The 12,099-nt window shown below is 52.3% G+C and overlaps 1 protein-coding gene across 10 annotated transcripts in view; it reads right to left on the bottom strand.

The window, feature by feature from the left end:
* FRMD4A (FERM domain containing 4A) overlaps positions 1-12,099 on the bottom strand; it is a 612,063-nt gene that overhangs the window by 194,522 nt on the left and 405,442 nt on the right. The window contains exon 1 of one of the 10 annotated variants that reach the window (XM_086714890.1): positions 9,379-9,652. The exons of the other annotated variants lie outside the window; for them this stretch is intronic. Coding sequence (XP_086571016.1) covers positions 9,379-9,387 — 9 coding nt within the window. The 5' untranslated portion in view covers positions 9,388-9,652. Of the gene's footprint in view, positions 1-9,378; positions 9,653-12,099 lie in introns of those variants that run through there. 10 annotated transcript variants of the gene reach the window in all.

Raw genomic sequence — 12,099 nt, 5'->3', positions numbered from 1 at the left:
TCCCCACGTCACATCCCTCCCTCGTTCTTCTGAGAGCTTCCTCTCGGACTGACGAAGCCCCAGCAACCCGGCTCAGGTGCCAGAAAGTCACAGGATCACAAAATCTCAACGATCCCAACATTGTCACCTCCAAGAGACGAACGAAGGCGATACTTTCACGGCGGCCTCAAGAAATGCAGCTCACCGCGAACACACAGACAGAAAGGACTTCAGGCAAATTAAAATTTGTGGAAAATATGCATACATTTGCTGATGCTCACACTTAACCTGTAGCATGGAAATGCCAGAGACAATTAATTATTATAATGTAATATTATAATATCATAACAGGCCTGGGGAGCCTCTGCCCATAATCTTTAAAGATTAAGGGTATTTTGCCCAGCTTTATCATCCATAATCTCCTCTCCCCCATCTCAAACCTACCTTTTCTGTCTTTACGTGACATCATATTAAAATAACACAGCAGGGGCGCCTGGGTGGCGCAGTCGGTTAAGCGTCCGACTTCAGCCAGGTCACGATCTCGCGGTCCGGGAGTTCGAGCCCCGCGTCAGGCTCTGGGCTGATGGCTCAGAGCCTGGAGCCTGTTTCCGATTCTGTGTCTCCCTCTCTCTCTGCCCCTCCCCCGTTCATGCTCTGTCTCTCTCTGTCCCATAAATAAATAAAAACGTTGAAAAAAAAATTTTAAAATAACACAGCAGTGGAAGGAGACACAAGGTGACAAACACCAGAAGTCTGATTCAGAGAGAATGACCTTGTCCCTGTTTTGCCCCCTGTCCTCTGGCAAACTGTTTCACCTCCGCCTTGACCACAAGGTGGACCGAAGAGAAAGACACACACCGGCGTGTCCTTGAGACTCCTGGCTGCAGAATCCAGTTGTAACCTCTAAAACCCAGATGAAAGTGATTAGCGAGGGGCTCTATTACAAATTCACATGGTGATGCGACGGATTATGAAAGTGAACTAGCCTTGCATTCTTCAAAGCTCAACCTCCCACACGTTTGCATTTGATGAGGGCACAAGCTGGTCCAATGCTTTACCAGAGGACATCTGTAAAGCATGCTTTTTAAGAGTCTTTTTTTTTTCTTTAACGTTTATTTATTTTGAGAGAGAGAGGAAGCACGAGTGGGGCAGGGGCAGAAGGAGAGCAGAGAGGGTCTGAAGCAGGCTCTAAGTCGACAGCACAGAGACTGACGTGGGGCTCGAACTCATGAACCGTGAGATCGTGACCTGAGCCGAGGTCAGACACTTAACCGACTGAGCCCCAGGCGTCCCCGTAAAGCCTGTTTTAAGGCCACAGTTGCTCAGATCCTGCTTCTGCCTTCAGCAAAAGGAATGAGGTTTTCTCCGCGGGAAAACAAGTCATGGTGCTGTGGGTGCGCTTAGGGCTTGAGGGCAGCACAGGGCCGCTCGCTGCTCTGGGGTAGACGGTGCTAACCCGGACTCTGCCACCCAGAGGACCAGCGTCGCGTGTGATGGAGCCACAAGTCCTACAGGACAAGCCATGCCCATTCTCCCCAGGTGGTGCTGCAGGGCAGAGGCTCAGGAAGCACTAACGTTCTCTGGGTCTGACGTTTAGAAGACGAGGAAGTGGACCCAGACAGTTAAGCAGTAAGGGCAGACAGGAAGCTCCACTGCTGGGCTTGGTGATCCCGGTGAAGAGGAACTCTGACCCAGAGTGAAGCCGTGGGCTGTGGAGAAGGAGGGAGGGAGGAGGGAGGGAGGAGGGAAGGAGGGAAGGAAGGAGGGAGGAAGGAGGGAGGAGGGAAGGAGGGGGGAGGGAAAGAGGGAGGAGGGGAGGAGGGGGGAAGATGGAAGGGGGGAGGGAAAGAGGGAGGGAGGGAGAGAGGGAGGAGGGAAGGAGGGAGGAGGGAAGGAGGGAGGGAAGGGGGGAGGAGGAAAAGAGGGAGGAGGGAAGGAGGGAAGGAAGGAGGGGGAAGGGAATGAGGGAGGGAAGGAGGGGGGAGGGAAAGAGGGAGGAGGGAAGGAGGGAGGAGGGAAGGAGGGAGGGAAGGGGGAGGAGGAAAAGAGGGAGGAGGGAAGGAGGGAAGGAAGGAGGGGGAAGGGAATGAGGGAGGGAAGGAGGGGGGAGGGAAAGAGGGAGGAGGGAAGGAGGGAGGGAAAGATGGAAGGGGGGAGGGAAAGAGGGAGGGAGGGAGAGAGGGAGGAGAAAGGAGGGAGGGAAGGAGGGGGAGGGAGGAGGAGGAGGAGGGAGGGGAGGGAGGGAGGAGGGAAGGAGGGAGGAGGGAGGAGGGAAGGAGGGAGGGAAGGGGGGAGGGTAAGAGGGAGGAGGGAGGAAGAGGGAGGAGGGAAGGAGGGAGGGAAGGGGGAGGAGGGAAGGGAAGGGGGAGGAGGGAAGGGGGAGGAGGAAGGGGGGGAGGAAGGGGGGAGGAGGGAAGGAGGGAGGGAAGGGGGAGGAGGAAAAGAGGGAGGAGGGAGGAAGGGGGGAGGAGGAAGGAGGGAGGAGGAAAGGAGGGAGGGAAGGGGGAGGAGGAAAAGAGGGAGGAGGGAGGGAAGGAGGGAGGAGGGGAGGAGGGAAGGAAGGAGGGGGAGGGAAAGAGGGAGGAGGGAAGGAGGGAGGAGGGAAGGAGGGAGGGAAGGGGGGAGGAGGAAAGAGGGAGGAGGGAGGGAAGGAAGGAGGGGGGAGGGAAAGAGGGAGGGGGAAGGAGGGGAGAGGAAGGAGGGAGGGAAGGGAGGGAGGAGGAAAAGAGGGAGGAGGGAGGAAGGAGGGAGGAGGGGAGGAGGGAAGGAAGGAGGGGGGAGGGAAAGAGGGAGGAGGGAAGGAGGAGGAGGGAAGGAGGGAGGGAAGGGGGAGGAGGAAAAGAGGGAGGAGGGAGGGAAGGGGGGAGGAGGGAGGGAAGGGGGGAGGAGGGAAGGGTACTCTTCCCACCTTCCAACAAAACACTGCAATTGGAGGACGAGCTATTGATGTGGAGGCCGGTACGTCGCAGACTTGGAAGGACGAGGTCCCGTCGGCGCGACCGACGGGCCAGAGCGGGACAGACCATCCCCCTCGTCTGTCTGAGGCCCACCCCTCTGACAGACAGTCAGGAGGAGACGGACACCGGGAGCCCGGAATGCACGGGCCCCGCGGTTAGGCCCTGCACTGCAGGTCCCCAGCTGGCGAGCAGGGCGGAAAGCTGGCTTCGGTTACCTTCGGCGCAGGCGAGGCGTCCGGCGCCCCGGAGGGCAGCAGGCCTTTCTGCGTTCCCCTCCCACCGATGCCTCGAGAGCGGTAAGCGGACTGTCTGCAGGCTGGTGCTTTCTGCCAGACCCAGGGTCCCGGACGCCCCGCGCACACACGGAGACTTGATCCACCCGCCCTGGGCTGTGTGATTACTGCCATTCCTATTAGTATTTGCAGAGGGGGCGGGAAGGGTCCAGAGCCTGCTCCCGACAGAGGAAAGGAGCTGGGGGTCCCGGGCTGAGCCAGCTGCCAAGACACCGCGATGACAAAGAACCACGGTCACGCTTCTTACCAGTGACCACTGGCTGGAGGGAGAGACGGACATTGGCTTTTGCTCATTCTTCCAGACCCAGCTCTGCGGACGCTCGTGCTTTCCCCTCGCCCGCCCCGTCCGGCCGCTGCCCCAGGCCTGAGGCACCGTGTCCCCCCCCCCCCCCCCCCCCCGTCACCCTGCCCGGTCTGCTCCCCGGGGCTCACGGAGGACGGGAGGCTGGCTCGGAGCCTGACTGCGTGGGTTTGTGTTTTATGCCGGCTTCACCACAGGCGAGCCGGGGGCGACCCGCTGTGTGTCACTGAACCAGCCCGTGTCTCATTCCCTCAACGTGACTGAGACAGTCATGATGCCACCCCCGAGGGGCTGCTGTGAGGAATAACTAAGTTAATGCAGGTCATTCCTAACGCTTGGGGCGTAGGAGGCTCTCCATCAGTATGGTCTTTAGAAGTTTCCAGTAGGGAAATGGGAGGCCTCTCTGAGCAGGACACAGTGAACCTCCCCACCCAACTCCAGGATGGCCCAGGTGAGGCTGAGGCTTTCTGTCTACTCACACAAGAAGTTTGATACTCGGCAGGGTGGGTTAGGATATTGGCGTGGACAGCTGTCCCCTGCGCTGAGCAGAGCTCTGTGGTGGCCCTGGCTATATGTGGAGGGGACACTTCATCCAGCCAGGGGCCCTGGATGGCCAGTCCTTCTCCCCAGCGGAAGCATCTCCCGCAGCCATCCTGCGCTAGGTGGCAATCGCCAACGGGAGAGCTGACATGAGGAACTCTGGAGTTGGCCTAAAAAAGGACATTCGGGAAAGTCAGCACACGACACGTGCATCAATACTGGCTGGACAACACACACCGCCAGGCCGCAGTCTGCAGCGTTCACGGAGGAGACGAAGGTTCTTGCACCTGTTTCTCTGGGCAGGTGCGGGGTGTTATTCTTACGCACCATTCCCAGCACAGGTGTCCATGCAGACGTCCTCTCTATGCGGCCGAGCGAGGTATTAACCCCGAAGAAACAAAAGATGCAAAGAAGCAGTAAGAACCTACCTACCCAGCTAACATCCCACCGTAAGTTAAGGACAGACGCCAAGAAAATCACAGGTGTTCTGTGTCATGTTGCATTTGGCTCTTGTATCTTAGTGGTGGAGTCTTGGGGTAGGATGGAGATGCTTCTCCCAAAGCAAGAGTCAAATAACTATACTTCTTTCACTTTGATGACCGTACTTAGAATCTTTACAGTAGAAAAGGAGGGCTGAGGAGTCAGACAGGCACCCCGGACACGAGGAAAACAGTTTTTAAAAGTTCGGAAAAACAACAACGAAAAGGTTGACTCTGTGGAGCTAAAAGGATGTAGAATGGAGACTTAACAAGTAACAATTTCATGACATAATAAAAATGAAATTGGAGTGGGGCGCCTGGGTGGCTCAGTCGGTTAAGCGTCCGACTTCAGCTCAGGTCACAATCTCGCGGTCCATGAGTTCGAGCCCCGCGTCGGGCTCTGGGCTGATGGCTCAGAGCCTGGAGCCTGCTTCCCATTCTGTGTCTCCCTCTCTCTCTGCCCCTCCCCCGTTCATGCTCTGTCTCTCTCTGTCTCAAAAAATAAATAAACGTTAAAAAAAAATTTTTAAAAAAATGAAATTGGAGGAAAGCATGAAGATGCAGACATCCAAAGAACACAACGTATCCACAAAGAGAACTCCCGAGATTTGGGTACAACATATACAATGTGTCAAGGGGGCGCAGGGCAACTTTATATCCTGTAAAAACAGGAGGAATATTTTCATTGTGTCACAAACGGACAGAGACGGAGAACCCACGTTGACATGTGAAAGAAGGAAAGCCTAAGAACAATCAAAGAGCCTTCAAAGATACGTTGAAAGCAAGACGAGGGGGGAAAGTAGTGTTTTCATTGTCTGCAGCCAATGGATTTTTGTTCCAAGACGAGTCGCTGAATGACTTACTACCCAGTTCTGGGTTCCTTTCAACCTTCTCAAGCAAGGAGGGAAATGGTGGGGCTAGCTAATACAACATAAACTAACTGCACCTCTGGCCCTGAAATAAATTCCACGTGGTTCATAAAGGTAATGTTAAAAATAGGTGATTTATTTACGAAGGCTTTCTGAGCATGAAAGCAATGCGTGAGCTCCAAGGGAAAAATGTATATATTAGACTAAAACACGTCATTTAAAAAAAGAGAAGTAATTTTACTTCGCAAACACCCTGAGTAAAAGAAAAAGCAACCACAATGGGGCACCTGGGTGACTCGGTCGGTTAAGCGTCCGACTTTGGCTCAGGTCACGATCTCACGGTTCGTGGGTTCGAGCCCCGCATCGGGCTCTGTGCTGAAAGCTCGGAGCCTGGATCCTGCTTCTGATTCTGTGTCTCCCTCTCTCTCTGCCCCAACCCTGCTCATGCTGTCTCTCTCTGTCTCTCAAAAATAAATAAATGTAAAAGAAAGCAAGAAAGCAAGAAAGCAAGAAAGCAAGAAAGAAAGAAAGAAAGAAAAAGCAACTGCAAACTTTGGGGAGAGGGTGATGGCAACTATAATGAGGGGTTAATATATTAAAGATAAAATTATTTCATTAGTAGATAATTACAACGTAATGCGAAGGTTACTAGTGCCCTATGGGAAAGAAAATTAAGCTGCCCGTGGCTAAAGAGTTCATATGCTATGGCTGGGTAATTTCTCTTCTAGAGAAGAGATGTGTCTCCTTCTCCAGGAAGCTGGAGAGTAATCTAGTGACCCATGCTCATGAGATAAGAGAGGCAGGGTTAAAGGGTGATGTGGGATAATGTCTACCACAGCTTGTGTTCATTCAGCCAGTGTTTATGGTACAGAATTATGTGCAGGGCATCTTATTAGATATATGATGATGCACACGACTTTGTTCCTATGTTTATTGAGCTTCCCTGTCCCACGAGGAAATACCGAAGTTCACCGGTGACTACGGTGTAATCTGTGTGACAACAGGGTGGGCGTCAGATGTTCTGGGCACAGGTTGGGAGGGACCATCACTCCCATCTGGGGGGGACTGGGCAATACTCAGGTGAGCAAGTAACATGTGAGCAACGGGACGTCTGGCAGAGGCAGCCTGATGTCAGGAGGCCTGGAATGGGAGAGAAGGGGGTGCATTCTGGAAACGTGGACCGTGCAGAAGAGGTGAAAGCAGAGTGGTGGGTGCACAGGGAGAGAGGAGAAAGCCATTTATTTATGCTGACAAAAGGGAGGAGCAACCATATCCTCAATGGCCTGAGGGTGGCTCCATCACTGATGAACTAGTAAGGAGCCACTGAACATCGTGTTCAAATCGATTTAACCCTAACTGACGCAGAAATGAGGGAATCTGCAGTGTTGAGGCTCAGTGCCGCAGAAGATACGCATGCGCTTGGAAAACGGTAAGGAAATACTAGGTATCGGCTGTCTTTCTCAATATCTGCATCACCCCCCCCCCCCATGACTTACAACCGGACAAAGAAAGTGTGCTGACCAAATTTACAGCTGACAGGGAGGTGTAGCTGGTACCTTCAAAATCTAAAACAGCTGGGATCGCATCATTCACAGTTTGGGGGTCTGATTCTCAGTTCACACGCTAGAAGCACAACATCCTGAGTAATGGAATTAGACCCTCCCACACGCCACCACGGTTAAGCCATTTCTGGGAACCTACGCTCATTGTGGGCGCCATATTTTACATGGGAAGCAAAGGAAAGCAGGGCAAGGCAAAGAATAGCAACCAGATTGGGTAAAGATCTGGAAATGAGGTCTTCTCAGGAAAACTAAATGCCAGCCTCCATGACAAAGATTCTAGTGGAAAGTCTGCACTGTAATCTATGGCCCAGGCCAAGACATGGAAGTGAGGGAAGAGGGAGGGTGTCGATTCCATGGAGACAACAGGTATAAATTCAGGGCGCCTGGGGGGCTCCGTCGGTTAAGTGTCCGACTTCGGCTCAGGTCATGATCTCGTGGTTCATAAGTTTGAGCCCCACACTGGGCCCTGTGCAGACAGCTCAGAGCCTGGAGCCTGCTTCAGATTCTGTCTCCCTCTCTCTCTGCTCCTCCCCCACTCATGCTTTGTCTCTCTCTCTCTCTCTCTCTGAAAAATGAAGAAACCCTAAAAAAAAAGAAAAAACACAAAACCAGGTATAAATTCAACGGGGCATGCCTGGATGTAGAGACTTGCTAATTTAATGATTTCATGCTAATATGATGATTAAATTTAATGATTTAGTGAGGAGGCTGAAGAACTTTGCTTGGGTGGGCAGAAATGGAATCAACGAGCAGAAAAGTTCCAGAAGACACATCTGAATTCAACAGAAGGGAGAACTTTCAAACAGACCGTCACTGCTCAAAACGGAATGGGTGGCCCCGTCATCACCGCATGTGATCAGGAAGGGGCCAGAAGACCTTTAGCCAGGGACATTGTAGAAAGGATTACTGACCTCCGGGGGGGGGGGGGGGAGGTGGGACAGAAACACCCTAAGGTATGTCACGGGTAGCTGTGCACACCTACAGACAAGAATTTAAAAAGAAATTTCGTTCCGATAACTCATGTATTATAATACTTCCTGCCACAATATTACATTCGATGAACCAAATATTGGCAACATCCACTCCCTGCTTCACGAGTTTTTTGAAAAACCACACTACCGACTGGCAGGCACAAACACACTCTGCTTTTTTTTCCTACCCATGTCCTTCGTGCAAACGTGCAGGCCAATGTCCTGTATTTAAAATACAAGGCTGTGTGCAGCGGCTACACGCCTGGTTTTGTATCCATGCACTTGGTGACCAAGAACTTCAACGACGTTTTCTTGGTAACATGATGAATTTGCCTACATGCTCTAACGTCTAATTCAATCTGTCATTTTAAATTACAGATCTTTTTTTCCCCAATTTTTCCTTATTGTGATTATACCGTGATTAGCGGGATGAGACAACACGATTTACAACTATGGGTCTTGCGAATCACATTTTTACCATATGCATTCTGTTGACATTAAAACGATATACGTGTGTGTGACTGACACAGAATGACAAGACTGTCCGAACAGGCGCTCAGCACCTATTTTCACATGAATTCCTAAATGTATATTCACACAACATATATCCTTACGTATTTCAAGGGCAACCCCCAAATACAGGTACTATACAACTTACTCTGCCTTCAGTGAGACCGGTTTTGATTTGCCTGTTCTGTAGACACAGAGCCCAGAACCCAGGCTGAGGAATACACGCACTCTTTCTGCGCGTATGAGCTATAGGGCCACGTGTCAAATGACCGTGGCCATCACCGGTAGCTGGGGCGTCTTGCCACACAATTTGGAGGCGTGTTTTCCTTCGCTTAAACAATGCCCTTTGTTAATGACAGGCAAGCTCTCCCTTATCCCTGGGGATGTAGGGGACGGAAGCGCGATTTGGAGACCACCTGTAAGACACTGCAATTCTATTCTTAGGTCTTTGGAATTCCCCTCTTAGGGGACTCTTGTGGCACAGGGGGAGAAGGCCACCTAAGAAAGGGACATAGCCACCTGCTTTCACAGAACCTCCAGGGGACACGAAGCAGCCACTCGCGCCTGTCATGCTTAAGTCCAGGGGCCCAGGGCTCAGACGTCAAGTCCTCCGGGCTTGGAAGGAAGCATTCCAGCCCAACAGCCGGCCCTTTTGAGATTCATGCTCAGATCAGACCAAAATTGCAGAAGCATCGCAGCAGAGCACATTGAAAGGCCGTGGATGACCCCGTCTGGAAAGCCACAGTCCCGCGGCGGGGGGGGGGGGGGGTCCCAGCTCCCGGAGATAACAGCAAGCCTTCACCACCACCACCACCACCCCCACACACCCCCCTGCCTGCCCAGATGCCCCAATAAAGAGCTGAGTGAGGGGAGAGCTGAGGAGCTCTGCTTGCATTCAGGGAAGTTTTTGCAGCTACCTTTGACATCTCGACCGGGCAGGCGATCCGGGCTGGAGGCTGCGGCCTGGATATTTACATAACGGACTTGTCTGGAAAGGACTGTGCTGGAGACGCCTGGCAGAGACTCCTCGCACTCGCTCGAGCTGCACTCGCGGCTGCCTTCCTCCGTTCATCTTGTCAGAGGTTTCAACACTGCCTGGCTGCCCCACGAACCACCCCAGACCCCGCTGGAGACCTGCTCGTGGGGCTCCTCATTCTGCTGCCCCAGCACCGTGCACAGGACAAGTTTCCAGAACCACTGCACTTCTTCCCCATTTAAAACTGGGGGTGGGCGTAAGGCCGGGAAAGGAAGGGAAGGGGGGGCGGGGGAGGGAGGGAGAGGATTCCAAAACCGAAGAGGAATTCCGCACCCCCCCTTCCTTTTCACCCACGGTCCCACAAGTCTCTCAGTGGAAAAGCTGTCACAGGAAATGCAATGCCTTAAAATGCAATGGCCGTTTGGCAAATGGTAGATCTAAAAATATCCAGGGTGCATATCATTAGTGAGTAGTTACAGAAGTGAAGACGTTATGTGTATCTGCTAGTCAAATCAAAAGTTCTAATTGGACACAGAAACAATTTCTCAAGGCTTTCGGCAGGAGGTAATTATTGTGTTGACTACCCACAGAAAATAAGGACGGAGCCGAGCCTGCTGTTTGGGCGGCTTCCACGAAAGAAGGAACGAGGGACATGTTTTCTGCCTGTATCACAACGGGTCAAAAGATGGCAGGGCTCCTGATCGTTCCTCTTTCCTGATTTAGCCAGCAGTCCCGGTAGGTCAAGTGGCCTACATACGTCATTTCAAACCCTCTGGACCCCAAACTTGAGTGTACTTCCAGCAAACACTTTAGAAAAGGCCTTGAAATGAGCTTGTGATTGGAGAACTGTGTAGGTAGTCTGGATGCTACATCAGAACAAATACAGGAGGCAGGGGGAGCGATTACATCTCAGATCCTTCACACTTCCTAGCATGGAGCTTTAAACACACAAGAGTCTCAGTAAACGTGACTGACTGGAAGCAGGGAATTACAATTCTGGATCATGGAGATGGCTTCATATGACAAAACTTATCAAACAAGGGGGGGGCACAGTCGGTTAAGCACCCGACTCTTGATTTCGGTTCAGACCAGGATCTCATGGATCATGGGATCGAGCCCCACATTGGGCTCCATGCTGAAAGCACAGAGCCTGCTTGGGATTCTCTCTCTCTCTGCCCCTTCTCCGCTTGTGCATACACACACTCTCTCTCTGTCAAAATAAATTTAAAAAGTTAAAAAAGATGGGGCACCTGGGTGGCTCAGTCGGCTAAGCATCTGACTTCGGCTCAGGTCATGATACCGCGGTTCGTGAGTTCGAGCCCCGCGTCGGGCTCTGGGCTGACAGCTCGGAGCCTGGAGCCTGCTTCGGATTCTGTGTCTACCTCGCTCTCTGCCTCTCCCTTGCTCATGCTCTGTCTCTGTCTCTCTCTTCCAAAAATAAATAAACATTAAAAAACAGAACAAAAACAAAAAACAAAAACAAAACCTTACCCAAAAGGACCCTTTAAATGCGCGTTTATTGCATGCCCGTGGCTCATCAATAAATGTGATTACAGTGTGAGGGTTAGAGACACTCCTCTCACACATCAAAAAAGAGACAGACCCTCAGGAGGACGTGGAGAATTCCAGCTGAAGCAACACACCATAACAGAGTTCTTCACACCTTAAGGAATTACTTCATTTTTCAGAACTCATATTCTTTTCTTTTGAAGTTTGGTGCTTATGGTTTTTCCTCAGATCTCGTCTTATTCAGGACTGAGGCCTGGCATCATCTCACATTATCTCTAGGTGGCTGAGCCCCACGTCACCGGGCTTCCTCCTTCCGCAGGCTTATTTAGGATTCTGTATAAACCTGCCCACTCAACGTCGCCGTGTGGCGATCTGGAAGGCACCTCAAACTCGCGTGTGCCAAACAGGACTGCTGACCTATCCTCCTCCCCGACCCACCCCCATCCACGGCTTTCCCCTGTCACGTACCAGCAACTCCAGCACCAAGCTCTGCTCCTTGGGCCCCAGAAGTGGACTTCTGTCTTGCATCCCACATCCTACCCCCAACCCACCAGAAAATGTCGTTGGTTCTCTCTAAAATACCCAGACACTGAACACTTCATCATCATTTATCACCTGCCCGATTCTTGTAACTGCCACTCATCTGGCACCTCCTGTGTCACCTCTGCTTGGCCTTGCAGTCTGGTCCCCACATAGCACCATAAAACTATCCCTGTGCAGCCCAGGTGGGGCCACGGTGCTCCCCAGATCTGCACTCTCTGATGCCCCCCTGCCCCCGGTCGGAAGCTTTTGAGGCCCCATGTGATTCTGACTCTGTGCCTCCTTTACTCAGTCTGCTCTTCAACAGTCATCTCCTTACTGTTCCCTCCCTGTCACTCTTTCCTCTGGGGGCCTTTGACAAGCTCCCACACCTGCCTAGAATGCCTCCCTCAGACACTCCTGTGGCTCCAGAACTATAGGAAATAAATGTCTGTAGTTTATAAGTCACCCAGTCTACGGTATTTTTCTGACAGCCCAACCAGACTGACACAGTGTGTGAGAGTCAGCGTAAGAACAGAAGTTTAAGAGGGGTGCCTGGGTGGCCCAGTCGGTTGAGCATCCATCCGGCTTCGGCTCAGGTCGTGATCTCATGGTTCGTGAGTTCAAGCCCCGC

The sequence above is a fragment of the Puma concolor genome, chromosome B4 (assembly GCF_028749965.1).
Source record: "Puma concolor isolate L17-30 chromosome B4, mPumCon1.1.hap2, whole genome shotgun sequence".
Lineage (NCBI taxonomy): Eukaryota > Metazoa > Chordata > Mammalia > Carnivora > Felidae > Puma > Puma concolor.
The sequence above is the reverse complement of the archived record's forward strand: the minus strand, read 5'-3'. Positions and strand labels throughout refer to the sequence as shown.